Consider the following 27,490-nt stretch of genomic DNA (forward strand, 5'->3'; position numbering starts at 1 on the left):
GACACCTGCTATTCCCAGATACTCCTTATCCCTGCGTCCTGTTTTTCTAGACTGTTTTTCTTAAGACCACATCAACTATAACGATTTATCTTGTGCCAGTATGTTCTCTATCTGTACTCTATTTTTTCTATGTATTATGCACCTCAGTAATTTTCCACTGCTACTGTTACAAAGCCATTGAACTTAACATTGCTTGAAACTAATTCTAAAGGTTTATAAATTCCATTTTGTGATTTTCTGTTCCCCTTATTTCAAGATTCTTCTACTATATGACACCGGTTTGCTCATCTTGTGTCTTTACTGAGCTTTGGTTTTGTTACTATAAACTTGTATAGTTATATCCACATAACCACACCTATGATTTGCGAAAGCCAATACATTTATGTGTTTATCACATATAACAAAATAAGATTTACAATTTTATACTAATTCTTGTGCTATATTAACTTCTAGGCTGCTGACACGGATTCCAGGGTTCGGCCGCGGAAGCGGGCGTCGGGAAAGCACTCCGCCGGCTGCGCGCGCAGCCTGCACTCCTGGCCTCGAGCAGCCCGCCACGGCCGCCATCGCCAGGCTGTCCCGGCCCTGGCCTTGTCTGGGAACAGTAAGGCTCTTGTTGCCAGAGGTCGGACGAGCCTTTTCTCTACTAATCTTTTATCCACAAATCCTTCCTTCTCGGGTTCCGCTCCCAGTGCATGGAGAAGCAGGGCAGGATGGACTGCCCCGCACTACCCCCGGGCTGGAAGAAGGAAGAGGTGATCCGCAAGTCGGGCCTCAGTGCCGGCAAGAGTGACGTATACTACTTCAGGTACGTGCCGACAAGACCGCCGGCCTGTGACAATCCGCTCCCCCGGCGGGACGGGGCCAGCCAGGACAAGGTTCAGCGCCAGAGCTCCTCTGCCCTTCCTCGGCCCCGTACCCTGGGGCCGCGATCTGCTCTCCTAATTCACCCTCCGTTAGGGGCGGCGAGAAACGTCGGAGCCGCTCCCAGTTCCCTCCCACTGCCCACCTGTCAGGGGCCGCAGGGAGTACTGGTCCACTTCCTCCGACCCACCTGTTAGAGAGTTTATCCGCCATCGCCATCTGCCTGCCAAGGAGGCGCTGCTCTCTCTCGCCGCGGCTCGGCTGCTGGGAGCGGCTGGAGACCTCAGTCCGCTCCTACCGTCCGCGTGGTGGTGGTGGGGTGAGACTAGTGCCCTCCCGGCGTGGCCCCTCTTGTCAGGGGTTGGGGCCAATGTTCTCCCACCGCCTCTTGTTAGGGGCCATTAGGAAGAAACTGTCCTCAAGGCGATGTTGAGGAGAGTGTTGGTGTAGGGAGAGGAACGAATGAACCGCTCCCGTAGGGCGGGCTGGAGGCCGGACTCCCTGAGCCAGTGCTCCTTCTGCCGCCGGTGCAGAAGCCCCGGGCCGGCAGCTGTGCCTCTTGCTCTGGAGTAACTTCCGGTTGCTTGCTACCATGCCCCACAGTTCCCTGCCACTACTGGGCGACTGCTGGCACGGGGCTGGCCAATTGTAGGGCAGACAGCCGGGCTTGTAAGGACCCCCTCGGCCCGGTTTTCCTTTGGGAGGCAAGTGTTAGTGCTGTTGCACATTGGTCCATGAGAACCCTCTAGAGCCTTGTTCAGCAGAGCAGGGGCAGTCTAACAAGAGCACCCCCGTGCATTCAAATCAAGTCAAAGTTGCCATAATCTTACCCATGATGCCCTACCAAAATAGTTTAGTCATTTGTTAGGGACACACACACCCCCACCCCCCACAGTGAAGTCATGAGGAAACTTACCATTAGTAATAACAGTTGAAATTTTAGCAAAAATAGAGCATGTGAAAATTTGAGAAGTTTTGCCTGCCTGCTTGCTTTCAGAAACTGAAGATGGTTCTCAAGGCAGAAATCAAGTAAATTCTGAAGTCTTGTTTTTAGGCTGTGCTTCTGTAAATCTAGCCTGCTGCACAGCACAGGAAGCTGACTTCTGCAACAGCTAACCCTTTGTCCACAGCACCTGTATTTATAGCTCTGAATGCCTCTGATGAGCTACACTTGAAACCTCTCCCTAACACTGCTGTTTCCGAGCTGGCCTAGCAGTCTCCTTTTATTGCAGTGAATGGCTGGAGGAGCAGGAAGTCGTGTTCACTCCTTTTCTGATGCCAGCTTACAGCAAAGTTGGTTTCTGTTGGTGTTGAGTATGGCATCGTTTGACACATCACATGTTGCTGCTGAGGAAAATAAAATGTCTGATAAAAGGATTGCTAGATGTAGAGGAGGAGTGTTGATTTTCTGTGAGCTTTTTGAATGAATCTGATTGAAAACTTTTTTTAGACAGATTCTGGTTTTGTCTTGCCACTTTTGTCTGACTTGTGCTCCCAAATGTATGCTAATATTGTGGCAGATGATTGGGTAACATCTGTCATGTATCTGTCTCTCTGTAGCTGCCTTTCCTTTTTTCAGTGCTGCTTCATGAAGCCTGGCTTGAAGATTGCACTTGAGTCCACAGTTTGAATCCTGTTTTCTGGAGGGCTCCTGGTTTTCTATAGATTGCTAAATTGAACTTTCTGCAGAGGATTATTCTTTCCAGAATTAAATGCCAGACTTTTCTCAAGCCAGACAGTCACTGCTGACTCTGTTGGAATATATTTAATGTAGACGGCCCAAGTAACTTCAGCTATTTGCTCAGAATGACCTCTTTTAAAAATACTTAGCCACACAATTTAGCCACATGTTTGCCCCATCAGAATGTAGGGGTGTCAGTGTTTTATGTATTACAGACCCTTAATTAAACTATGAAAATACGTGAAAAAATCAGTAAATTCTAGTATTTACAGATGTTTGCTTTTCAAAAAATGATATGTAACCTCATTAAGTTCATTAAGGTACCTTAGTTAGCTGACTAAAAAGCCAAGGTTTATGTTTTTATGATTTCTTAAGGCTAGAAAGAAAAACCCAAAAGGGATTGGACAGAGCCTCATTTACTGTGATGGTCTAAATAATGCTAATAGTAACTCTTGTCAGATTAATACCTGTTGCAATCTACCTTATTTGAATTTTGAAACTTTTTGAGGTTAGCCCCTTTTGTGATATGAGCCTTCATCCTTCAGATTTTGCCACTGCTATTGCCTAAAACCCTGTTAAGAAACTCCTTAACACAATTTTTGTTGAAGATGCAAAACTGTAATCTGCTCATCACTGACTCCAGAATTCTGTCTTTTAAATGTGGGAAAGAGGTAGGAATAAGTGTTTCAAATTTTAGGATGCCTTCCAGCATGGTTATCAGTGATGCAGATCTGCCAAAAAAATTCCACAAAATTGAAACTAAAACCTTACCAGACAACTCATAGCTTAGAGTTTGTTGATTTCATTACAGATTACAGGTTTGGGAAAATAAATAATCATTTATGTCTAGAGAAATAACTTCTGTTCACTGACAAGAATACTTCTGCACAACCAAAGTGAAACAAATATTTTTATAGTTGCAGGCAGGACTGGCATAGGAAATTTGTCTTTTTTATTATTATTATTATTTATTTTATTTTCATTCTTTTATAGCTGTGAGGCAGATTTCAGCACTGCTATATTTAAAACAAATGAAAAATCTGTTTTGATCCATTAAGTAAAGCAAGCCAAATACATTCAAAAGAGTTATGTCATTCCAGTTCTTTTGAGGAAAAAAAAAGAATGTTAATAAATACTACATTGTTAAAATATGGAGTTGGGTACAAAGTGGGTTTTGGTTTGTGTGCCTTATACAGACTAATATTCCCTAAAAGCCTGCATAGTCAGGATTTGGCCTGACTACTTAAAGAGTAACACCTCACTTTTTTGGCAGCTGTAGGACAATGGAAAAAATGTCCACTGCATTTTAAGTTTGTACATCTTCAGAATAATTCACTTAAGCCTCCAGTTGCTTATTTTTATCCAAGCAGTCAGAAGAAATAGATTGCCATGTGTCTTGCTTTGAGGACAGTAGGCTTGCAGAGGTGACACCAGAGGCCTGGCTTGGTTTGCACAATGCTTGTTAATGGTGATGGCGAAAAATTTAATTCTTACGGAGTTGAGGTTGAGGAAGGAGAGAATGACTATATTTAGTACTATAAACTTATTTGATCTAGGGAGTAGTACATTAAAAATCATGATACTGAATGTAGGACTGTCATGGTTTAAGCCTAGCCAGTAATTCGGAACCATACAGCTGCTCACTCCCTCCCCCACCTTATTACCCCTTGGCTCCCACAGGGATGGAGAGGAGAATCGAAAGAATATAAATCCCATGGGATAAGAACAGTCCAGTAATTAAGGTATAATACAAAGCCACTACTACTACCACCAAAAATAATAATAATAAGGGAAATAACAAGGGAAGAGAATATAAAACTAAAAGGGGAAAGGGAGAAAAAAAACCAGTAAACGCAAGCGATGCACAATGCAATTGCTCACCACCCACCAACAAATACCCAGCCTGACTCGAGCAGTGATCTGAGCCTTCCAGATGACTCCCTGCCTGTTGATGTACTGAGCATGACATGCTGTGGGATGGAATACACCTTAGTCAACTTTGGGTCAGGTGTCCTGTCTCTGCTTCCTCCTGGCTTCCCGTGCCCTTCCTAACTGGCAGAGCATGAGACCGAAAAGTCCTTGATGGGAGTAAGCATTACTTAGCAAGAACTAAAAAATTGGTGTGTTATCAGGACTGCTCTCAGACTAAAGTAAAAAACACAGCACTGTACCAGCTACTAAGAAGTAGAAAAATAACTGTTGCAGCAGAACCCAGAACAGTATTTCCTTATGCCATACCATTCATGTCATGCTCCTATCCTTTTTTTTTTAAAAAGTACCATTGCTTTTTGTCTCATATATAGAATCATAGAATAGTATATACATCTACAAACAGAGATATAATTCCTTATTCCATGGACCAATCCCTATAAAGTTGCTGAATTCATTCAGTCCATGATGTCAGGCTCCATCTCATGTAACAGTCGTATATTTATCAACATACCATCGCTTTCTGTCTCATATATATATACACACACACACGAAGAGAGAGATATCATTCCTTAAGTCCATGGACCATCAGTCTAAAGTTTGCTGACTTCATTCAGTCCATAATGTCAGGCTCCATCATAGAATCATAGAATCATAGAATAGTTAGGGTTGGAAAGGACCTTAAGATCATCTAGTTCCAACCCCCCTGCCATGGGCACAGACACCTCACACTAAACCATATCACCCAAGGCTTCATCCAACCTGGCCTTGAACACTGCCAGGGATGGAGCATTCACTACCTCCCTGGGCAACCCATTCCAGTGTCTCACCACACCAACAGTAAAGAATTTCTTCCTTAGATCCAATCTAAACCTCTGCTGTTTAAGTTTCAACTCGTTACCCCTTGTCCTATCACTACAGTCCCTAATGAAGAGTCCGTCCCCAGCAACCCCACAGGCCCCCTTCAGATACTGGAAGGCTGCTATGAGGTCTCCACGCAGCCTTCTCTTCTCCAGGCTGAACAGCCCCAACTGTCTCAGCCCGTCTTCATACGGGAGGTGCTCCAGTCCCTTGATCATCCTCGTGGCCCTCCTCTGGACTTGTTCTAACAGTTCCATGCCCTTTTTATGTTGAGGGCATCAGAACTGCACACAACACTCCAAGTGCAATATGCACCTGCAGCCTAGAAGGCCACCAGATCCTGAGCTGCATTAAAAAAAGCCTAGCCAGCAGGTTGAGGGAAGTGAAGCTCCCCTTCTACTCTGCTTTGGTAAGATCCCACTTGAAGTACAGCTCTGGGGGCCCCCAGTATAAGAAGCACATGGACCTGCTCAAGCATCATAAAGATGCTCAGGGAGCTGAAACATCTCTCCCAATGAGACAGGCAGAGAGAGTTGGAGCCGCTCAGAAGGCTCTGTGGAGACCCCACTGCAACAGTTCTATAAGGAAGATGAGGACAAACTTTTTAGCTGGGCCTGTTGAAACAGGACAAGGGGTAATGGGTTTAAACTGAAAAAAAAACAAAACAAAACAAAACAAAAAAACAACAACAGTCTTTCAGGGCAGGAGAGACCGTGTGTAGTATTGGATTGTTGCCTGCTGATGACATTGCTGAGCTCGTCTGGTTTCGCCAAAGTTCATACTTTGGTGAGGTGATGATTGGAGGGAAGTCGGGGTCAGTCAATGGTGACCTGAGGACAGTTTTGCTGCTGCTGGCATTTCCCACGACTTTATTCTCTGCTGATGATCGTGACAGCACATATCTTCTTTTCAAAGCTCAGAGTGGCAGAGATGGGCATCTAGCTGATGGGGTATAGAAGTGTTGTATAGCAGGCAACAGCATATAGTTGAGTTCATTGGCTGTTTTCCCCCAAAATTAAATCCCCTTGAGGTACACACTGTACTTCCCCATCTTCCCACACTACCAGCCACATATATCCAGGACCCTGAGTAAAAGCAATATCCTGGGTGGGTTTGCCTTTACCTGAAGCAGGAATAACCCATATTGTCTTACCCAGCAAATTTTTTATGTGCACCCCAGGAACTTTATCCCCCTCTACGGTATGTAAAGGTTCTGATTGGCCTGGGCCAGCCCTGTTGGCAGATCCCCTTGTGTTGACCAACCAGGTGGCTTTTGGTAAATGTGTATCCCAATGTTTGAAAGTCCCACCACCACTTTTTCTCTCAATGTAGTTTTTAACAGCTCATTGTACCATTTGATTTTCCCAGAGGCTGGTGCATGATAGGGGATGGGATATACCCACTCAATGCCATGCTCTTTGGCCCAAGTGTCTATAAGGTTGTTCCAGAAATGAGTCCTATTGTCTGACTCAGTTCTTTCCTTGGTGTGGGTGTTGTGGTTGTGTCGCTATAAGACATATTTCTCAAGGTCCAGGATAGTGCTCTTGGCAGTGGCGTGGGGCACAGTGTATGTTTCCAGCCACCTGGTGGTTGCTTCTACCATAGTAAGCACATGGCGCTTGCCTTGGGGGTTGGTGGGAGTGTGACATAGTCAGTCTTTCAGGCCTCCCCATATTTGTCCTTCAGTCATCGTCCTCCATACCAGATATTCTTTAACCACTTTGCTTGCTTAATTGCAGCACATGTCTCACACTCCTGAATAACCTGGGCGATAGTGTCCATTGTTAAGTCCATCCCTCTATCACGAACCCATCTGTATGTTGCATCTCTGCCCTGATAGCCTGAAGTGTCATGGGCCCACCAGGCTAAAAATAATTCAGCCTTATGTTGCCAATCTAAATCCATCTGAGCCACTTCAGTCTTATCAGCTTTATCCAACTGTTGGTTGTTCTGGTGTTCCTCAGTGGCCCCACTCTTAGTTACATGAGCATCTACATGGCGTACCTTCACCACCAGGTTCTGCACCTGAGCAGCAATATCTTGCCACAGTGCAAGCCCAGATGGGTTTACCTCTGCGTTGCCAGTTGCTCTGCTTCCATTGCTGCAACCACCCCCACAGGGCATTTGCCCCCATCCATGGGTCAGTATAAAGTACTGGCCGCTTCTCTCATTCAGCAATGTCCAGGGCCAGCTGGATGGCTTTCACCTCTGCAAACTGACTCGATTCACCCTCTCCTTTGATTCGGAGAAAACTCCAGGAACAAACTTGCCAACAAAGTTTTCAAGCTGACAAGCAGGAATTCTTTAATGCAGTGTTGGGAGACACGGGGGATAACTCCTCCTAACGTGTGTCTCTCTATCGCTACACAAGCCATCCTTATATAGTCCCTGGGCACACATACATATTCATGAGGCTACATGTGGATTACATCACTTTCCAGAAAGTTCCCCGCATGCGTACAGAATTGTAGTGGTGGTCTCTGAGGGTCGTTTACTTCTTCCAACAATCTTCATCACTTCTGGCAGCCTTTGAAGCACGCGCAGTAGATGCTTATACCAGTTTAATTGGTTCGTTAGCACCAGAGACATAATAATCCTCCTATCCTCCTACTTATCAGTTAGTTTAACTGTAGCCTATCCTGGACACCTGCTATTCCCAGATACTCCTTATCCCTGTGTCCTGTTCTTCTAGACTGTTTTTCTTAAGACTACATCAACTATAACGATTTATCTTGTGTCAGTATGTTCTCTAGCTGTACTCTATTTTTTTTCTATGTATTATGCACCTCAGTAATTTTCCACTGCTACTGTTAAAAAGTCATCGAACTTAACATTGTTTAAAACTAATTCTAAATGTTTATTTATTCCATTTTGTGTTCCCCTTGTTTCAATTCCCCCTTTTTCTGCCCTTTTGCAAATTCTTTTGCAACATTTTATATATTGCCTTTACCATCAAAAGTCCTTTGAAATAATTTCCCATTTCTACTTGGTGCTTAATTTCATTCCTTTTCCAATCTTCATAATTTATCATAGTTTACAACACCAGAGGGAACATTGTATCATACCACAAGTAATCAATTTTAAAATAATTAACATCAGTATTCTTGCAACCAGTTGCCTCAACCAGGAGACATTAGGTAACCATGAAGTTAACTTTTTTCATATTTCTTTGAAACCCTAGGAGGTGTCATCCACAGCCATCTCATGAAATATCTTCATTTGTTTCCAAATTTCCTCCAGATCTGTTTCAATTCTGCCACTTTGGTCTATGTAGGAATAACAACTTTCACTGGTTATGGAACAAACTCCTCCTTGTGATGCCAATAACATGTCTGGAGCCATTCGGTTTTATACCACTTTAGATAGGCTGGTTATGTCTTGTTGTTCTGCCTGTATTATATCAATGTCTTTACTTTCCATTTCCTCTATGGTTGCTGAGATAATTACAATTGCTTTCTCTAATTCACTTACTCCCAAAGATGGAATTAGCCCTCTCACAAAACTATGAAATGCAGTGTGCCATTCTATAATAGGGTTAAACCTTCGTTTAATCCGTTTAACAAAACTTCTAATCCAGGATCCGGAAGGATACCTGTCGAAAATAGTAAAATTGGGTATTACAGCACCTAAGGTGCATGCCCCCTTCCAGTTGGGGGGTAAAGTCTTATAAGCATTTTCTCCACATAACCAATACCATCCTTTCCCTTTAGGAACGGGCCACCAGTGAACTACGATACCATCTATATTAATGGTGTAATTGCAATTTGAATGGTGACCTACATCTGTGGCATTTAAGCAAGTATAGTCTCCTACCCTGGTTCCTGGTGTAATACATCTTTGTGCACAGGTGTAATATTTATTGCCTGGATTAGGATTAACTATTCCAAATCTTAACCTTCCCTTTGAATACAAATTGCTAGTGTTCACCCACAGGTTTGTCCATGAGACAGTGTTAGGAATTGGAACTCCAATTAATGGGAGTTCCAGGCTTTCTCCTGATTTAGGCAACTGTGCACACACCCGACAGTCACTACGATTAAAAACTTCAGTAACATTTTGCATTAATTTCAGGTATAAATTCTGGTCTCAAACTTGTGCACCAGTTATCATATGAGTCCAAATTATGACTGTCGCAATTTCATAAGTAAGCGTCCTGAAGGTTCCATCTGCCATGTCTTCTCTGGTTCTAGTGCTTTCTTTATTCTTGAATAATGTATCCAAGCAGGTTGTTCCTTTATCTTCACTGCTGTAAAGGTGGTCAGTAATATCTGGTACGGTCCGCTCCACTTTTCCTGTAGAGAATCTCCTGAAAAATTCTTAACATAAACCCAGTCTCCAGATCTGAAAGGGTGAATGGGATAATCCAAACCTCTTGCTCTTGTCCCTGCTACTCTCTTATTTATCTCCTCCAATTGTTTTCCCAGATGGATCAAAAACTGTTGGAGATAGCTTTCCCCCACTTCCTGAAGACTTTCTCCTTTAAACTGGGACTGTTATGGTCTTCCATATAAAATTTCAAATAGGCTAACCTCTTCTTTCGACCGAGGTTTAGTTCGAATTCTTAATAGAGCCAGTGGTAAGGCTTGGTACCAATATAATTTCATTTCCTGACATATTTTCCTAATTTGTTGTTTGATCAGATGGTTTCTCTTTTCTATGTGCCCACTGGCCTGAGGCCTGTATGGAACATGTAGTTGCCAATCAATTTCCAATTTTTGCTAATTTCTTGTAACAAGTTTGCACTAAACTGCAAACCTCGGTTGGAAGAAATTGCTGCTGGTACTCCAAAGCAAGGTATTATCTCGTTAAATAATGTTTTAATCAGTTGTCTTGCATTATTTATCCTACAAGGGAATGCTTCTGGCCAGTCAGAAAAAGTATCTGTTAACCCCAACAAATATCGATAATCCCCTTTTCTTGATAATTCAGAAAAATCTATTTGCCAGTGCTGTCCCAGGAAACTTCTTCTCACAATTGTCCCGATTTGATTTCTATTTTCAGTTTTATGCTTATTCTTAAGACATAGCTGACATTATTTTGTCATTAATTGAACTGTGGTGTATAGATTTCTTCCCACAATTTGTTTGTCTAAATATTTATATAAAGAGTTGCTACCCCAATGAGTTTTATTATGTTCTCCCTGAACTAACTTCCAGAGTTGGTTATAGGGGATTACAATTCGCCCATCAGATATCTGAAACCAATCCTCTTTATTTTCCTGTCCTTTTAGATCCTCAATCAATTTTTATCCTCTTTTGAATACCTAGGTTTAGATTTTTCAATTGTTAGTTTGCCATCACGGATTAAGGACATGATTTGTGATTGTTCAGCTGCTCGTTTGGCTTCACAATTGGCCAAATTATTTCCAATTTCCTGATCAGAGTCACCTTGTTGATGTCCTTTCCAGTACATAACAGCTACTTCTTCAGGTAGCTGAACAGCCTCCAGTAATTGTAGAATTTCTGCAGCATGTTTGTTCAAAAGTCCTCATTCTTTTCAGATAACACCATGTACATAATCAGTCCAAATATTTATCCTTTTGTCTTTAGCCAATTCCAGGGCTCTCATTAATGCTATTATTTCTGCCTTCTGGGCAGAAGTGTTAGAGGGTAAAGGTTTAGCCCCTGTTACCTGTGAAGTGGCGTTAATGGCATATCCTGCCTTTCGTTTACCATTCTTCATGAAGCTACTACCATCAGTAAACCAAGAATCAGCATCTTCCAGAGGTCTTTCTTTTAAGTCTGGTCAGCTCAAATATACAGTCTCTATGGTGGCCAAGCAGTCTTGTGTTAGTGGTTCTGTCGATTGTTCCTGCAAAAGGATGCTGGATTGACAACATTAGTGACCACACTTTCTATATCATCTTGTTCCACAAGGGTGGCCTGGTATTTAAAAAACATGAAGGAGACAACCAGTGGTCTACTTTCTGTTCCAGGACTGCTGATACAACATGGGACATTAGCACAGTAATTTTTGTCCCAAGGTGAATTTGCGAGCTTCTTCAATATTCATGACAACTGCTGCCACAGCCCTTAGGCATCTGGGCCATCCTTTGCTCGCTTCATCCAGCTGTTTTGAAAAACATGTCACTGCCCTTCTGTAGGGTCCTAGTTTTTGAGCAAGGACTCCCAAAGCAATTCCCTGTTCTTCATAGGAATATAGCCAAAAGGATTTATTTCCATCTGGAAGTCACAGATCTGCAGCTCTCATTAGCTCTATGTTTAAATTTCTAAAAGACCCCTCTGCTGAATTAATCCATTCTAAAGAGGGAGGTTTTCCCTTCAACAGTTCATATAGTGGTCTTACCAGAACACCATAATCGTGGATCCAAAGTCTGCACCATCCAGTCATTCCCAGTAATGTCCGGAGCTCCTTGCCGGTTGAGTTGGCTTCTTTTCTAGCAGCCCCAGGTTCTCTCTGTCCTCCTGTTATTTCATATCCTAGGTAGGACACTTGGGTTTGGATTAGTTGAGCCTTTTGTTTGGATACCCGATAACCATTCAGTCCCAGAAAAGTTAATAATTCCACTGTCCACTGGATGCATTCTTCCTTTATTTCTGTAGCAATTAATAGGTCATCCACATATTGTAACAGAGTCCCCATCTGAGCAGGTGGCTTCCATGATTCTAGTTCTCATGCTGATTTCCAGAAATTGCTGGACTGTTTTAAACCCTTTAGGTAATACTGTCCAAGTTAATTGAGTTTCCCTTCCTGTGTCAGTATTTTCCCATTCAAAAGCAAATAAATTTTGGCTTTCTTTGGCCAATGGTAAGCAAAAGAAAGCATCCCTTAAATCCAAGATGGCAAAACATTTCTGATTATTATTCAGTTTAGTCAATAAATCATACAAATTTGCTACTACTGGACAAATATCCTCTGCAGTTTTGTTGACTGCTCTGAGATCTTGAATCAATCTGCAACTTTTATCATCCTATTTCTTTACTGTCCAGAATATTATATTCAAATTCACATTCAATGAATAATATATATTTTAAAATTTATCGATGACTTTTTATTATTCCCTTTGATCTTCTAATTTTCAGGGATATTGTTTTATTCTAATCGGGCAGGCCCCCCTTTTTACTTCCACTTTAACAGGCGAAGCATTTTTCACCTTACCTGGAACTCCAGATGCCCATACTCCCAGATATACCTGATTAAGGATTTCTTCTGTTTCAGGGAGGTCCTCCTGTTTGCTTTTCTGTTCAATTAAAGATAAACTCAAAACTGCAATTAACTGTTTGTTTTTTAACTCTAAATTCCATTCTGCCTTCTTTAAATGTTGTTTCTCACCCTAAGAAAGATTTTAGAGAATTTGGCATGCATAAAAATTTATGCATTCCTATTTGTTTTCCCAATTTGTACTTTAAGGGTTTCAGAAAGAATGCCTCAGGTTGGTTGTTTGGTTTTTTTTTTCCTCTTATTCTTGGTGGCCAGTAGCTCCCACATCTGTAACAAATTCTTTTCTCTCAGATTTAACACTGAATAAGTTGCTCCTCTCTCCCCTAAAATTCCACTTTATTTCCTCTAGTTCCTACTTTTAATTTAACCAGTGGATCTGCTAGGGTAGATTCCCCAGGTCCCTGTCAGTCTGGTTCCAATTCAGTCGCTGGAGCCACACCATGGCACTACCCCCCCCAAGGGCAGTCTCACTTCCAGTGTCTGAACTCTCCCCCCCCCAGTTTGAAAGCAACCACCGCAGCTGTGGCTGTAGCACGACCCAGCTTTTTCTTTTCTATCTGTTCCCAATTCCTATACGCTCTCCATGCTTCCTCCTGTCCACATTTATTCAAAAACCCCTCAGACCCGTCCGTGAACATGTCTTTTCCCAGTTGCCTGCCCCAGCACCCATCCCATGCTCAAACACAGGAGCTGCATGAGCTCCCCTCCTTTCCCCCTTGGGTTTCCTTTTTTTTTCTCCTCACAGTTGCTCACCCTGCTCTGCAGGGGCTGCAGATGCCTCTGCAACAGCACTGCTGGTTTAACCCTTTCTGAACTCGGAATGTGCATCTGCCGCTTGTTGACAGTGACAGCGATCTCTTGCTCCTTATCAATATCAGATAGGACACATGCAGAGGGTGCTCCTCTTGGAGGTACCTGTGAGAATTTTCCAGCCTATCTTCCTGATTACTGTTTTTTAACTTTAAACATCTTTCCCCAGTATCACAGGCTGAACAACATCTCTCCATCTTAACTTTCAGTTTTTCCCTGTCCTTTTCCAAAGCCAAAATCAAGGGATCTGGCGGAGCTATATTAATTCTGCATTGCATCTGTCACTCCACGTGCTCTCTTAAAGTGAAGAACATATCGGCATACATTACTTCATGCCATTTTCCTTGCAGCCTCAAAACAACATTAATTGTAACAATGTATTATATTTCAGGTTCCATTTTTAGGCCATTTTTCCTGATCTTCCAAAGTATACAAAGGCCACCATTGGTTACAGTATTTTACCAACATTTTCTTATTTACCAAGCCCAAAGAAGACCTTCCAAGTTCTTTCCAGTGTGCCAAAATGCACCCTAAAGGACTCTTTTGCATGATCTCTTCACTCTGCTGATTTTCCATTATCAATCTCTCACACACACTAGGGATCCCACAGACACACTCCACACAGTTACAACACTTGAAACAGACAGAGACTAAAATTCTATGAAACAAACCACAATTAATAACACAGTTATAACATCCTGTCACCAATACCAAAATCACAAGACCAAAATCCTTAATGTAAAAAGCCACAGCAAGATCCAAAACCATTTCCACGAGACACCCCCTTCATCTTGCAGGACCCAAACCACAAGAAGACCTCTGCTTCTTGAGGGTGTATACCAGTAAAATCCAAAACCTTTTCTACAAGACTCCCACTGCGTCTTGCAGGACCCAAACCACAAGAAGCCCCCTGCTTCTTGTGGGTGTATACCAAACGGACACTGGCAGCTGGGTATACGCCTTTACCTACGAGATTTCTTATCTTGATTTACGGAAGGCTTCCAAACCTTGCGTACGCTTACCAAACCAACCCAATGACCAATGTAGTCTTTATGCAAGATGCCCCCTGCACCTTACAGACTATAGAAAAGAAAAGAATACCTTTTATGAAGATGGTCCTTGTCTGCTCCCGCAGTGATCCGAATGAGTCGAGGGGTCCCGCCGGGAAAAATTCCCGAGGGCCCTAGGGAGCCCTGTCCTCAGCGGGTCCTGCAGCCGAGCAGAGAGGGTCCCATCTGAGGTGCCAAATCGATTCGGAGAAAACTCCAGGAACAAACTTGCCAACAAAGTTTTCAAGCTGACAAGCAGGTATTCTTTATTGTGGCGCCGGGAGACACGGGGGATAACTCCTCCTAACGTGTGTCTCCCCTGTTGCTTCACAAGCCGTCCTTATATAGCCCCTGAGCATACATACATATTCATGAGGCTACGTATGGATTACATCATTTTCCTGAAAGCTCCCCTCATGCGTACAAAATTGTGGTGGTGGTCTCTGAGGGTCGTTTACTTCTTCCAACAATCTTAATCACTCCTGGCAGCCTCTGAAGCATGGGCAGTAGATGCTTATACCAGTGTAATTGGTTCGTTAGCACCAGAGACATAATAACCCTCCTATCCTCCTACTTATCAGTTAGTTTACCTGTAGCCTATCCTGGACACCTGCTATTCCCAGATACTCCTTATCCATGCGTCTGTTTTTCTAGACTGTTTTTCTTAAGAGTACATCAACTATAACAATTTATCTTGTGCCAGTATGTTCTCTATCTGTACTCTATTTTTTTTCTATGTATTATGGACCTTAGTAATTTTCCACCGCTACTGTTACAAAGCCATTGAACTTAACATTGCTTAAAACTAATTCTAAAGGTTTATATATTCCATTTTGTGATTTTGTGTTCCCCTTGTTTCACCTTCAGCAGTTTCTGCAACTTGTTGTAGGGGACTCCATACATCTACCTTCCATCTCCGATGCATTCCCCCAGTACGACAGGACCCAGCAGTAAACAAGGCATATTGCTTCTCACTTTGTCCTGGGTTCAGCTATATCAGTCATTTTTCTCCTTGTTATATAATAAGAGGAGGGCATATTGCCATCAATGACCAGCTGGAGTGCACAGAGGATGGATGAGGAGCTGACAGAGTTTATGGGTCAGGATTAAAGAGAGGGCAGGGAGAGGGGTCATTATGGTGTGGGAATGCTATATGCTACCAGACCAGAAAGACTGAGAGAATGAGGCCCTCTGTAGACAGATAGGTGTGGCCTCAAATGCATAAATCCTGAACCTCATAGTGAACTGATATCTGTTGGAGGGACAACACAGCAAGGCAGAAGCAGTTCAGGATGTTCCTGGAATGCATTGATGACAGTTTCCTTCTCCAACTGATAGAGGAGATATTGTCCCCTGGGAAGATCATGGAGCAGATCCTCATGGAAAATATGGTAAGGCACATGGACAATAAGGGGGTGATTGGTGACAACTCACCTTCACTAAGGTCAAATCACGCCTGACAAATTTGGTAGCCTTCTACGATGGGGCCACAGCACTGGTGGATAAGGAAAGAGCAAGTGACATCATCTACTTGGACTTGTGCAAGGCATTTGATACTGTCCCACACTGCATGAATTTGATGGATGGTCGCGCTCACAGAATCACAGAATCATTAGGGCTGGAAGGGATCTCTGGAGATCATTTAGTCCAACCCCCCGCCAGTGTAGGGCCACCTAGAGCAGGTTGCACAGAAACATGTCCAGGCGAGTTTTGAATGTCTCCAGAGGAGACTCCAAAACACCCTGGGCAGTCTGTTCCAATTCTCTGCTACCCTCAACATAAAGTTCTTCCTCATGTTGAGGTGAAACTGCCCGTGTTTTAGTTTATGGCCATTGCTCCTCATTCTGTTGCTGGGTGCCACTGAAAAGAGTCTGGCACCATCCTCCTGGAACCCACCTTTGAGTCATTCATGAGATCCCCTCTCAGTCTTCTCTAGACTACACAGGCCCAGCTCCTGCAATCTGTCCTCATAAGAAAGATGCTTCAGACCCCTGATCATCCTTGTGGCCTTCCCTTGGACCGTCTCCAGTAGCTCCTTGTCTTTCTTGTACTGAGGAGCCCAGAACTGGATGCAATACCACTCAGCACAGTCAAGTAGAGGGGGAGGGTCACCTCCCTTGATCTGCTGGCCACACTTCTGAGGCACCCCAGAATACTATTGGACCTCCTGGCTGCAAGGGCACACTGCCAGCTCATAGTGAACTTATCATCTACCAATACTTCCTGGTCCTTCTCAGCAGAACTGCTCTCTAGTAGGTCAGACCCCAACCTGTACTGGTACTTGGGGTTCTTCTTCCCCAGGTGCAGTACCCTATGCTTGCCCTTGTTGAACCTCATGAAGTTTCTCCCCACCCAATTCTCCAGCCTATAAAGGTCCCACTGAATGGCAGCACAGCCTTCAGGTGTATCAGCCACTCCCCCCAGCTTCATATCATCAGCAAACTTGCTGATGATACACTCTATCCCTTTATCCAGGTTATTGATAAACAAGTTAAATAAGACTGGACCCAGTATTGATCCCTGGGGAACACCACTGACTACAGGCTTCCAATTGGATTCTACTCCACTGATCACAGCCCTTTGAACTCTGCCATTCATCCAATTCTCAATCCACTTCACTGTCCATTCACCTAAGCCACATTTCCTAAGCTTACCTATGAGGTTGTGGTCAACAGCTCAATGTCCAAGTGGAGACCAGTGACGAGTGGTGTTCTCAGGGGTTGGTATTGGGACTGGCACTGTTCAACATTTTTGTCTTTAGCATGTGAAAGTGATGTGTGCTATGTATGCATTATGTGCAAATTCCATACCTGGGACAGCATGAGAACAAGTGAGGATCAGAAAATAATCAGGAGAAATTGAATGATTTAGAAGATAAGGGGATTATTTAGGGTGAAAATAAAAAGGAATAGAAGACTGCATTTAAGGACTAAGGAATATAATTTCTGCTTTTTGTTAGAGAGGGCAGATAGTTGGTTCACTACTAAAAAGGAGAAGATATATTGACAACAGTACGGATGTAGTGGGAGTGACACACTTCTGTAGACACGAGGAGGTGCTGTGGTCACCAAGTGCTGGCAGGAGGCAGCAACATCTTGAGAAGGTGTAGGACAAAGAGAATGAATGGTGGAATAAGGGAAATGTAAAAAAGTCCAGAATAAGTACTTGACTGAAGTGTCAGCCAAAGCTGAGGTGGACAGATTGCTCTCTGCCTGCCCTTTTTTGTTTGCTCTTGCCATATCAGGTCAAGGACAGATAGATCAAGTCTATTATCCTTCTCACCAGTGTGGGAAAATATGGAAGCAAAAGCTACAGGACAGAATGTCAAACACTTTTTAGTAAAAAAAAAAAAAAGCCTATTTTCAGTTGCTTCTTTTTTGTCCTGGATTATTTTTTAGTTTCTGTATTTTTTATTTTTATTTTTTTAATCTCAGCATGAAAATGCTTTTCTTCTTAACACTGAAATTAAGGTGAAAGTAGATATTTTGCTAGTGGATTGTAGTCTGTGTCCCTGCTAAGAGTTTCATTGTTAAGTTAAATGGTAGATTTTGTGCCATGGATTGAAATAGTTTTTAATACCACCCCTGCTGATAATCCATGCAGATGCTAATATGGAGTATTGGATCATATGTTTTGATTTGCTTTTGGATTACTGAATGAAACAAACAAGACCGCCAGAATGTTAGATGTGTAGATAATAGAATTCAGGAATGTTTGATGTATTTATAAAGTTTGCTTTTATTTGTGATATCTGTTTTCAGAGTTCTACAGGAAGACTTTTTAGTGAAGCTAGGCTGATAACTGCTCACTTCTGGAATTTTGGATTCCTTCATGTTGTATGTGAAGCATTTCTCTAGGGAGTCTGAAGAGGAAAGCTGAAAGCTAGTAAAAAGAGTGCTGCCTTGATGACACAGTCTGTTAGCTTCTTATAGAATAAGAGAAGGTGGTACTATGGAAAAAATGAAAGATAGCATGTTTCATCTTTGGTACTAAAAATAGGATATAATAGGAGAAAATGTCAAATTTCTATATACTTTTAGTAGTTACTTAGCTGTGGGCTAAAATTACAAAGTGTATACATGTTTTAATTTTTAAAAAAGGGTCTGGAACAGAGAATATTAACACTAACTTCAGGGTTTGCTTATAGTAATTGTTTTCTTCTTTTCATTCACTGTTTTATGTTCATTAGGAAAGTTGGGAAAGCAATTCATAACAGGAGGCTTTATTCAGTAAATTCACCCCTTCCAGTCTGTTAGGAAGCATTTAGCTAGGCAGCCAGTAATTCTTGACAAGATTTTATCCTAAGCTTTTCCTATAGAATCATAGAATAGTTTGGGTTGGAAGGGACCTTCAGAAGTCATCTAGTCCAACCCCCTGCAATGAGCAGGGACATCTTGAACTAGATCAGGTTGCCCAGAACCACATCCAGCCTGGCCTTGAATGTCTCCAGGGTTGGCGTATCTACCACCCCTCTGGGCAACCTGTTCCAGTATTTTACAACCTGCACAGTAAAGTTTTTAAGGTCAGGTTGAACAGGGCTTTGAGCAACCTGGTTTAGTGGAAGGTGCCCCTGCCTATGGCAGGGGGGTTGGACATTAAATGAACAGATTAAAAATAACCAGCCGCCTTACATGTGATGTCACCATTTAAAAAAACAAACACATAGTAATAAAAAGATATTACAACAAAATAAAATTTACAAGTTTTATACTAATTCTTGTGCTGTATTAACTCTAGGCTGCTGACCGGATTCCGGGGCTCAGCTGTAGGAGCGGGTGCCGGGCAAGCGCTTCACCAGATGCATGCACAGCCTGCACTCCTGGCACCAAGCAGCCAGGAGTCTTGGGTAACATGGTTATGTGAGGTGTCCCTGCCCATGGCAGGGGGATTGTAACTAAATGATCTTAAAGTCCTTTCCAACCCTAACCATTCTATGATTTTATGATCTAGTTAGTGCTGAACTAACATAAATCCATGAAAGGGATCTTCCAGTAACACCATCAGGGATTCATTGCAGTTCCTTATGGCCTGGCCTGGATTTGAGGAAGGAGTATATTTTCTGCGTGGAAAAAATGTGCACACTTAGTGGCCGCGTTTGGTGGAGCCAGAATGCCTGTTTAAGATACACATGCTAGATTGCACACTGCATTCTAGGACAAAGGTGTATAATCTGTTAAACTAAATCAGTACCCAAAAAAGCAAAGAAGGATGTACCACTACACCCTAACATCTGACCAACTCCAGCAGATCCGAGCAGAGGAAAGGGAAAGAGAGTCTTAGGGATGATAAAAATAGGAGGATATACCCCTCCAGCTTAGGGAGTACTTTCAATACTCTTGAGTCATTCATATGTGTGTAATATATTCCAAGACCTCATCATACACAGGGCCATCTCTCTCAAGCTGTCTAACACAGAACTGATATTCTCCAGCGGAATTCCCAGTTCTCTGTTTCCAGAGTGCCTGAGACAAAGCCCCAAGCAACTGGAATTCAGAACATACACTATTTCACAGCACTGTCAGTTCAACTTCCACATTGCCTTTAACTGGTGATTTTTTTTTTTTAAATTTGTGTAAACTATGCTCATGGACAGGGAAGCTTTCCCTACATTTTGTTGTCATTGTGCCTCACCCTACTCTTGATAGGGATGTCTGTTGTTTCCATGGACTGAAGTCCTGGCATGTTTGAGGACATTTATTTAATAATATTAAAATTTACCATTATTTTTAAATTATTTAATAATAAATATTTTAATTTATCTTAATTTAAAAAATATTTAATAATTAATATTTAAATTTACCATAATTTTTAAATTATCCTAAATATTTAATCCCTAAGGGGAAGGACCCATTTCATACCCATTTCACATAAGCAGCAGTTTTAGAAGTTTTTACTGACTTTATTTTGCATTGAGAGCTTTCTTTGTCCAAGTAGAGGTCTTTTTATTCACCATAATTCATGCAGAAAGAGTTAAAATAAAATATTTGTATTAAATTATCATATTACCTGGTCAGCTTGTAGGATCATAATGCTTTGTTTCTATATAGAATCATAGAATAGTTAGGGTTGGAAAGGACCTTAAAATCATCTAGTTCCAACCCCCCTGCCATGGGCAGGGACACCTCACACTAAACCATATCACCCAAGGCTTCATCCAACCTGGCCTTGAACACTGGCAGGGATGGAGCATTCACTACCTCCCTGGGCAACCCATTCCAGTGTCTCACCACACCGAAAGTAAAGAATTTCTTCCTTAGATCCAATCTAAACCTCTGGTGCTTAAGTTTCAAACTGTTACCCCTTGTCCTATCACTACAGTCCCTAATGAATAGTCCCTCACCAGCAACCCTGTAGGCCCCCTTCAGATACTGGAAGGCTGCTATGAGGTCTCCACGCAGCCTTCTCTTCTCCAGGCTGAACAGCCCCAACTTTCTCAGCCTGTCTTCATATGGGAAGTGCTCCAGTCCCCTGATCATCCTCGTGGCCCTCCTCTGGACTTGTTCTAACAGTACTATGTCCTTTTTATGTCGAGGACACCAGAACTGCACACAGTACTCCAAGTGAGGTCTCACGAGAGCAGAGTAGAGGGGCAGGATCACCTCCTTTGACCTGCTGGTCACGCTTCTTTTGATGTAGCCCAGAATACGGTTGGCTTTCTGGGCTGTGAGCCCACACTGCTGGCTCATGTTCATTTTCTCATCAACCAACACCCCAAGTCCTTCTCCGCAGGGCTGCACTGAATTTCCTTATTGCCCAACCTGTAGCTGTGCCTGGGATTGCTCTGACCCAGGTGTAGGACCTTGCACTTGGCATGGTTAAACTTCATGAGGTTGGCATCAGCCCACCTGACAAGTGTGTCAAGGTCCCTCTGGATGGCATTCCTTCCCTCCAGCATATCAACCGAACCACACAGCTTGGTGTCATTGGCAAACTTGCTGAGGGTGCACTCAATCCCACTGCCCATGTTGGCGACAAAGATGTTAAACAAGACCGGTCCCAACACCGATCCCTGAGGGACACCACTCGTGACTGGTTTCCTGCTGGACATTGAACTGTTGACCACAACTCTTTGCATGCAGCCATCCAGCCAGTTCTTTATCCACTGAGTGGTCCACCTATCAAATTGATGTCTCTCCAATTTAGAGACAAGGATGTCATGTGGGACAGTGTCGAACGCTTTGCACAAGTCCAGGTAGATGACATCAACTGCTCCACCCCGTCCATCTTTGTAGCCCCGTCATAGAAGGCCACCACATTCAAGAAGATACATAAAAGGAATAATTTTACTAGGGACTTAATTGTCCCTTCTTCACAGTATCTAGGTTGTGTAAAAAAAAAACAAACAACCCCAGATCTTGAATTAACATTTATGAACTGGAAAAATAAGTTATACAACAATAAGTATTTAGCAGTTGGGGATGACAGGCTATAATGAGGTAGAGCACACAAATGTGATTGCACTTGATGGATTGATTAAAATTCAAGTAGGAATAAAAATTGTTCTGTAACTGATTTTTGAGACCATTACATTCTTCACACCACACATTTTAAATTAATTATTTGTTATTATTAGAATAATAATTTACACATGTGCAATTCATCTATTAATTTTTTTTGTTCTATAGAGATACTTCCAATCCATTTTGACAGTGATTGCAAATCACTATTTATGAACTAGCACATTCAGACATTTTTCCAGCTTTTGTGCATAATGTTCTGAGGAGTTCAAGGGAAAGTTCAAAGAGGGGAAGATGGGCCTCTCACCAGGAAATAGGAAACTCTTGTAATGCTGGGAGCTGGTCACTAATACTGATAGATCTCACACCTAGTTCCTGGAGAAACTTTGAATCACTACAGTAAGCACTCACAGGCAGCAATTAAATGCAAAGGTGAAGGATGCTGTGTGACGACAGATGAGCTCAAAGGAGACTATGCGTGCAAACAGTTTAAGAAACATGAAATTAGATTTACAGACCCTGACAATGTATGAGTACAAGTCAGAAAGAGCAAAGATAGCTAAGTTCAAACCCAAACACAGCAGTCCTATAAAATCGTGGGTCTGTTTCTTCACTCTGCAGGAACTTTTGTCATACCACTTACTGCTATTGTGGAGTGCATGCTATGTGGGTGTATGACTACTCCAGCAACTTGCTTCTCTGATAACTACAGCAGTTTGATGGTGACAGAAACTCAGAAACAGTAAACATAAGCTGCGTCAGGACCAGTAAAAATCAGCATATTAATATTTGGATGCACCCTTTAGCTCCATAACTTCCATGAACTTATGTTTAATAATCTCCTAAGCAGCTCTCACCTGCATCCTGTAGTATATTCTCTCCTAAACACAGTGTCAGTTGTTAATGTTTTTTTTCCTTTCCTTTTTAGTTTTATATTCTCTTCCCTTGTTATTTCCCTTATCATTATTATTAGTGGTGGTAGTAGTAGTAGTTTTGTATTATACTTTAGTTACTGGACTGTTCTTATCTCAACCTGTGGGATTTACATTCTTTTGATTCTTCTCCCTATCCCTCCGGGAGCAGGGTGGGGGGGAAAAAGAGGGGACACTAAGCAAGCAGCTATGTAGTTCTGAGTTACTGACTGGGCTTAAACCACAACAAGAAGGCTTCTGAAAGACAGAGTTGCTAGAATAAAAGAAAGGGCACATTTATGAAAAACCTCAATTTCCAATTTTTAAAGTGGATTATTGGGAACATTAGAAAAAGAGGAAGTAAGGCTGGTAAAGATCACGTGGATCACCAAACCTAGACTCACTATCTCAGACAAACTGAAATACAGACCTCATTGTCTTTCTTGGGCTTAGGTGACATAATTCCAAACAGAATCCTACTCAGCCTTGAACAATTACTTCAATGCTTCCCTGAGCTCTGCTCAAAATATTTCACCTGGCTGAAGCAAGGATCTCTATTGCTTTTCACTACTGGATCCCATACTGATTTCTTTTAGTAAATAGAGCAAACTATTGCCGATTAAAAAAATAAACTGGCATTTGTGATATGTGGTTAATAAATATTCCATGTCAAAATGAAAATGGGGAGAGCTATACTGTTGCTCCTAGAAACAGCTCAAACCTTCAGAAATAATTAGAAAACCAAACTTTTGGATTTAGAATACCACTAATCACAAATATTTCATCATATTGAGAACAAAAAAGAATCAAATGCAATTTTCCTCTTCTGCCTGTCTAGATTGGCATTTAATATAATTCAATAGTTATTAACCATTAAAAAAAAAGAAAAAAGAGAAGCAATGGACATGTTGTAAGTCTCCTCTTTTCCTCTGTTTTTACACACTTCTCTTCAGCAAAGGTTTTTCTCTTTCCCCTGGTTTAATGATCCAAATCCGCTTGGTAAACAATGAGTGTCATAGCCACCATAAATGAGAAGCAGGATTGCAAAGGCAGGGTAAGGGTAGGGAAGAAGTGGGGATGAATGTAGATAGGTGAGCCAACTTTATCAGTGATAGCTGTGAGATCAGCCCTTTGGACCAAATCTAGCTGATTAGCAGCATGGAACTTGTTGCTCAAGAGAAGGAAAGCTAGATGGAGATGCTGTTTCAGAGATTACATGACCTTCTTATCCTCAGTACAGTTAATTCTGCTTCAGGTGCCAGAAAGAAAAAGGTAAAAGGACAGATAAGGTAGAGTGAGAGCATAAGCATGTCTCTGCATGTATCAGTCATTTCACAAGCATGAAGGGGTGAAAAGTAAAGCCCAGCTGGTAAGTTGTAATGGCTTGAATAGAACTCATCATGGCTTGACTTCGCGAATGAAGATTTGGGAAGGGTTTTACCCACACTTACTACAAGCACGTTGATGGCTAAAAAGGCCAATGTGGAGCACATGAAAAACAACAAGGTGCTTGGTGACAGCCAGCATGGCTTTACTAGGGGAAAATCCTGCCTGACCAATTTGGTGGCCTATGACGGGGCTACAAAAGTGATGGACAGGGGTGGAGCAGTTGACATCATCTATCTGGACTTGTGCAAAGCGTTCGACACTGTCCCACATGACATCCTTGTCTCTAAATTGGAGTGTCATCAATTTGATAGGTGGACCACTCGGTGGATAAAGAACTGGCTGGATGGTCGCACTCAAAGAGTTGTGGTCAATGGTTCAATGTCTGGCTGGAGACCAGTAACAAGTGGTGTCCCTCAGGGATCGGTGTTGGGACCGGTCTTGTTTAATATCTTTGTCACTGACATGGACAATGGAATTGAGTGTGCCCTCAGGAAGTTTGCCGATGACACCAAGCTGTGTGGTTCTGGTGATACGCTAGAGGGAAGGAATGCCATTCAGAGGGACCTTGACAGGCTTGTGAGGTGGGCTGATGCCAACCTCATGAAGTTTAACCATGACAAGTGCAAGGTCCTACACCTGGGTCGGAGCAATCCTAGGCACAGCTACAGGTTGGGCAATAAGGAAATTCATGGTAGTCCTGTGGAGAAGGACTTGGGGGTGTTAGTCAATGAGAAAATGAACGTGAGCCAGCAGTGTGTGCTTACAGCCCAGAAAGCCAACCATATCCTGGGCTGCATCAAGAGGAGCGTGACCAGCAGGTCAAAGGAGGTGATCCTGCCCCTCTACTCTGCTCTCGTGAGACCTCACTTGGAGTACTGTGTGCAGTTCTGGTGTCCTCGACATAAAAAGGACATAGTACTGTTAGAACAAGTCCAGAGGAGGGCCACGAGGATGATCAGGGGACCGGAGCACCTCCCATATGAAGACAGGCTGAGAAAGTTGGGGCTGTTCAGCTTGGAGAAGAGAAGGCTGCGTGGAGACCTCATAGCAGCCTTCCAGTATCTGAAGGGGGCCTACAGGGTTGCTGGTGAGGGACTATTCATTAGGGACTATAGTGATAAGTCAAGGAGTAACGGTTTGAAACTTAAACAGCAGGGGTTTAGACTGGATATAAGGAAGAAAACCTTTACTGTAAGGGTGGTGAAGTACTGGAATGGGTTGCCCAGGGAGGTTGTGAATGCTCCATCCCTGGCGGTGTTCAAGACCAGGTTGGATGAAGCCTTGGGTGATATGGTTTAGTGTGAGGTGTCCCTGCCCATGGCAGGGGGGTTGGAACTAGATGATCTTGAGGTCCTTTCCAATCCTAACTATTCTATGATTCTATAGGCAAATCTGGTTGCAAAAAGCACAACGAAAGGTCTTCTTGGGTGTTATAGGCGGGGTGTGATTCTTTCTTACGTTGTCTTTTCTCCTCGAGACTAGATTTGCGTGTGTTCTCAAAGGAGACAACGGCGTTATGTATAGTGTCTCCAAGTCTCCCGATTGGAGGCCAAGGTACCACTGATGGTAGTCAATATGGCCAAGGCTAAGGTATTGTTTCAGGGAGTCCTTATGTCTCTTCTTTGGGGCACTTCTTTTGCGGCAACCAGTGGCAAGCTCACCGTAAAGCACAATCTTAGGGAGGCGATGATCCTTCATCCTAGAAACGTGCCCTCCCCAGTGCAGCTGCAATTTCAGCAATATGGCCTCAATACCGGTGACCCCTGCCTGTTTAAGGACAGTAATGGTTGACACATAGTCCAATGGATGTTTAGAATTGTACAGAGGCAGCACTGATGAAAGCATTTGAGGAGTCGCAGGTGATGGTGGTAGATAACCCATGATTCAGACCCATATAAAACAGTAGACAGTACAATGGTTCTATAGACACTAATCTTTGTACTTTTCTTCAGGTGTTTATTGCACCAGACTCTTTTATGGAGATTTCCGAAGGCTCTATAGGCCTTTGCTATTCTGTTGTCTATCTCTTTGTCAATTGTGGCATCCGAGGAAATAATGCTTCCCAGATAGCTGAACTGCTGAACTGACTTAAGCTCTGACTCACCAATGGTAATGTGAGGATGATGATAATCTCGTGGTGCAGGTTGGTAGAGAACTACTGTCTTCTTCAAGGTGGATTCCAGCCCAAAAAGCTTAGCCGCCTTCGCAAAGCAAGATGTTAAATGCTGCAGAGCTGCTTCTGTGTGGGCAACAAGGGTGGCATCATCAGCAAAAAGGAGTTAACGGACAAGATTATTTAAGGTCTTAGTGTGGGCCTTCGGTCGCCTTAGATTGAATAGGCTCCCATCAGTACGAAATCGAATATAAATGCTGTTTTGTTTGTCAAGGTCTACTATAGCCCTTCAAAGCATCATGCTGAAGAAGACTGTGAATAAAGTTGGTGCGAGAACGCAATCTTGTTTCACACCATTGGTTATTGGGAAGGGTTCAGAGAGTGCATCGCCATATCTGACTTGGCTTTGCTGATCCCCATGTAACAGAATAATAATTTTGAGGAACTTGGGGGGACAACCTAATCGTTCCAAGATCAGCCACAGGCCTTTTCTATTCACAATGTCAAAAGCTTTGGTGAGGTCAATGAAAGTTACACAGAGACCGTTATTCTGTTCGCTACACTTTTCTTGCAGTTGTCTGAGAACAAATACCATATCTGTGGTACTTCTATTAGATCTGAAACCACACTGCCTTTCAGGTAGAAGTTCTACTTTGATAGCAGGTACTAATCTGTTCAACAGTATTCTTGCAAGAATTTTTCCAGCAATGGAGAGCAAAGTTATACCTGGGTAACTTGAGCAGTCTGACTTTACACCTTTTTTCTTATACAGAGTGATGATGATTGCATCACGAAAATCTGATGGTAATTTACCTTGTTCCCAACAGTGCACAACTAGCTTATGAAATTTAGCATGAAGTGCTTGGCCTCCGTGCTTCCAGATTTTGGGTGGGATTCCGTCGGCCCCAGCTGCCTTGCCAGTTTTCACCTGCTGTATAGCCTTAAGAGTCTCTCCCATGGTAGGGGCTATATCCAGTTCATTTTTACCAGATGTTGTAAAATGTGCTGGATTCCTTTGTCTTGGACTACACGTTTAGCACTAAAGAGTGTTTGAAAATGTTCAGACCAATGATTCAGGATGGAGATTTTATCTGTAAGAAGCATTTGGCCATCTGCACTAAGTAAGGGGCTTTGAACCTGGTATGTGGGTCCATACAATGCTTTCAGAGCCTCATAGAATCCTGTGGTCACCCAAATCTGCACATATTTGAGTCTTTTCTGCTAGGCTGAGCCACCACTTGTTC

The 27,490-nt window shown here is 42.7% G+C and overlaps 1 protein-coding gene across 4 annotated transcripts in view; it reads left to right on the forward strand.

Moving 5' to 3' along the window:
* The first annotated feature begins 549 nt into the window (after positions 1-549).
* The window catches only part of LOC117438228 (methyl-CpG-binding domain protein 2), a 92,540-nt gene continuing 65,599 nt past the window's right edge, over positions 550-27,490 (forward strand). For all 4 annotated transcript variants that reach the window (XR_004550670.1, XM_034073734.1, XM_034073735.1 and 1 more), the window contains exon 1: positions 550-808. Coding sequence is in view for 3 of the 4 variants with exons in the window: in XM_034073734.1 (XP_033929625.1) it covers positions 696-808 (113 nt within the window). In the remaining variant the exon portion in view is untranslated. The remainder of the gene's footprint in view (positions 809-27,490) is intronic.

This window comes from Melopsittacus undulatus (assembly GCF_012275295.1).
Source record: "Melopsittacus undulatus isolate bMelUnd1 chromosome W unlocalized genomic scaffold, bMelUnd1.mat.Z SUPER_W_unloc_2, whole genome shotgun sequence".
Classification (NCBI taxonomy): Eukaryota; Metazoa; Chordata; class Aves; order Psittaciformes; family Psittaculidae; genus Melopsittacus; species Melopsittacus undulatus.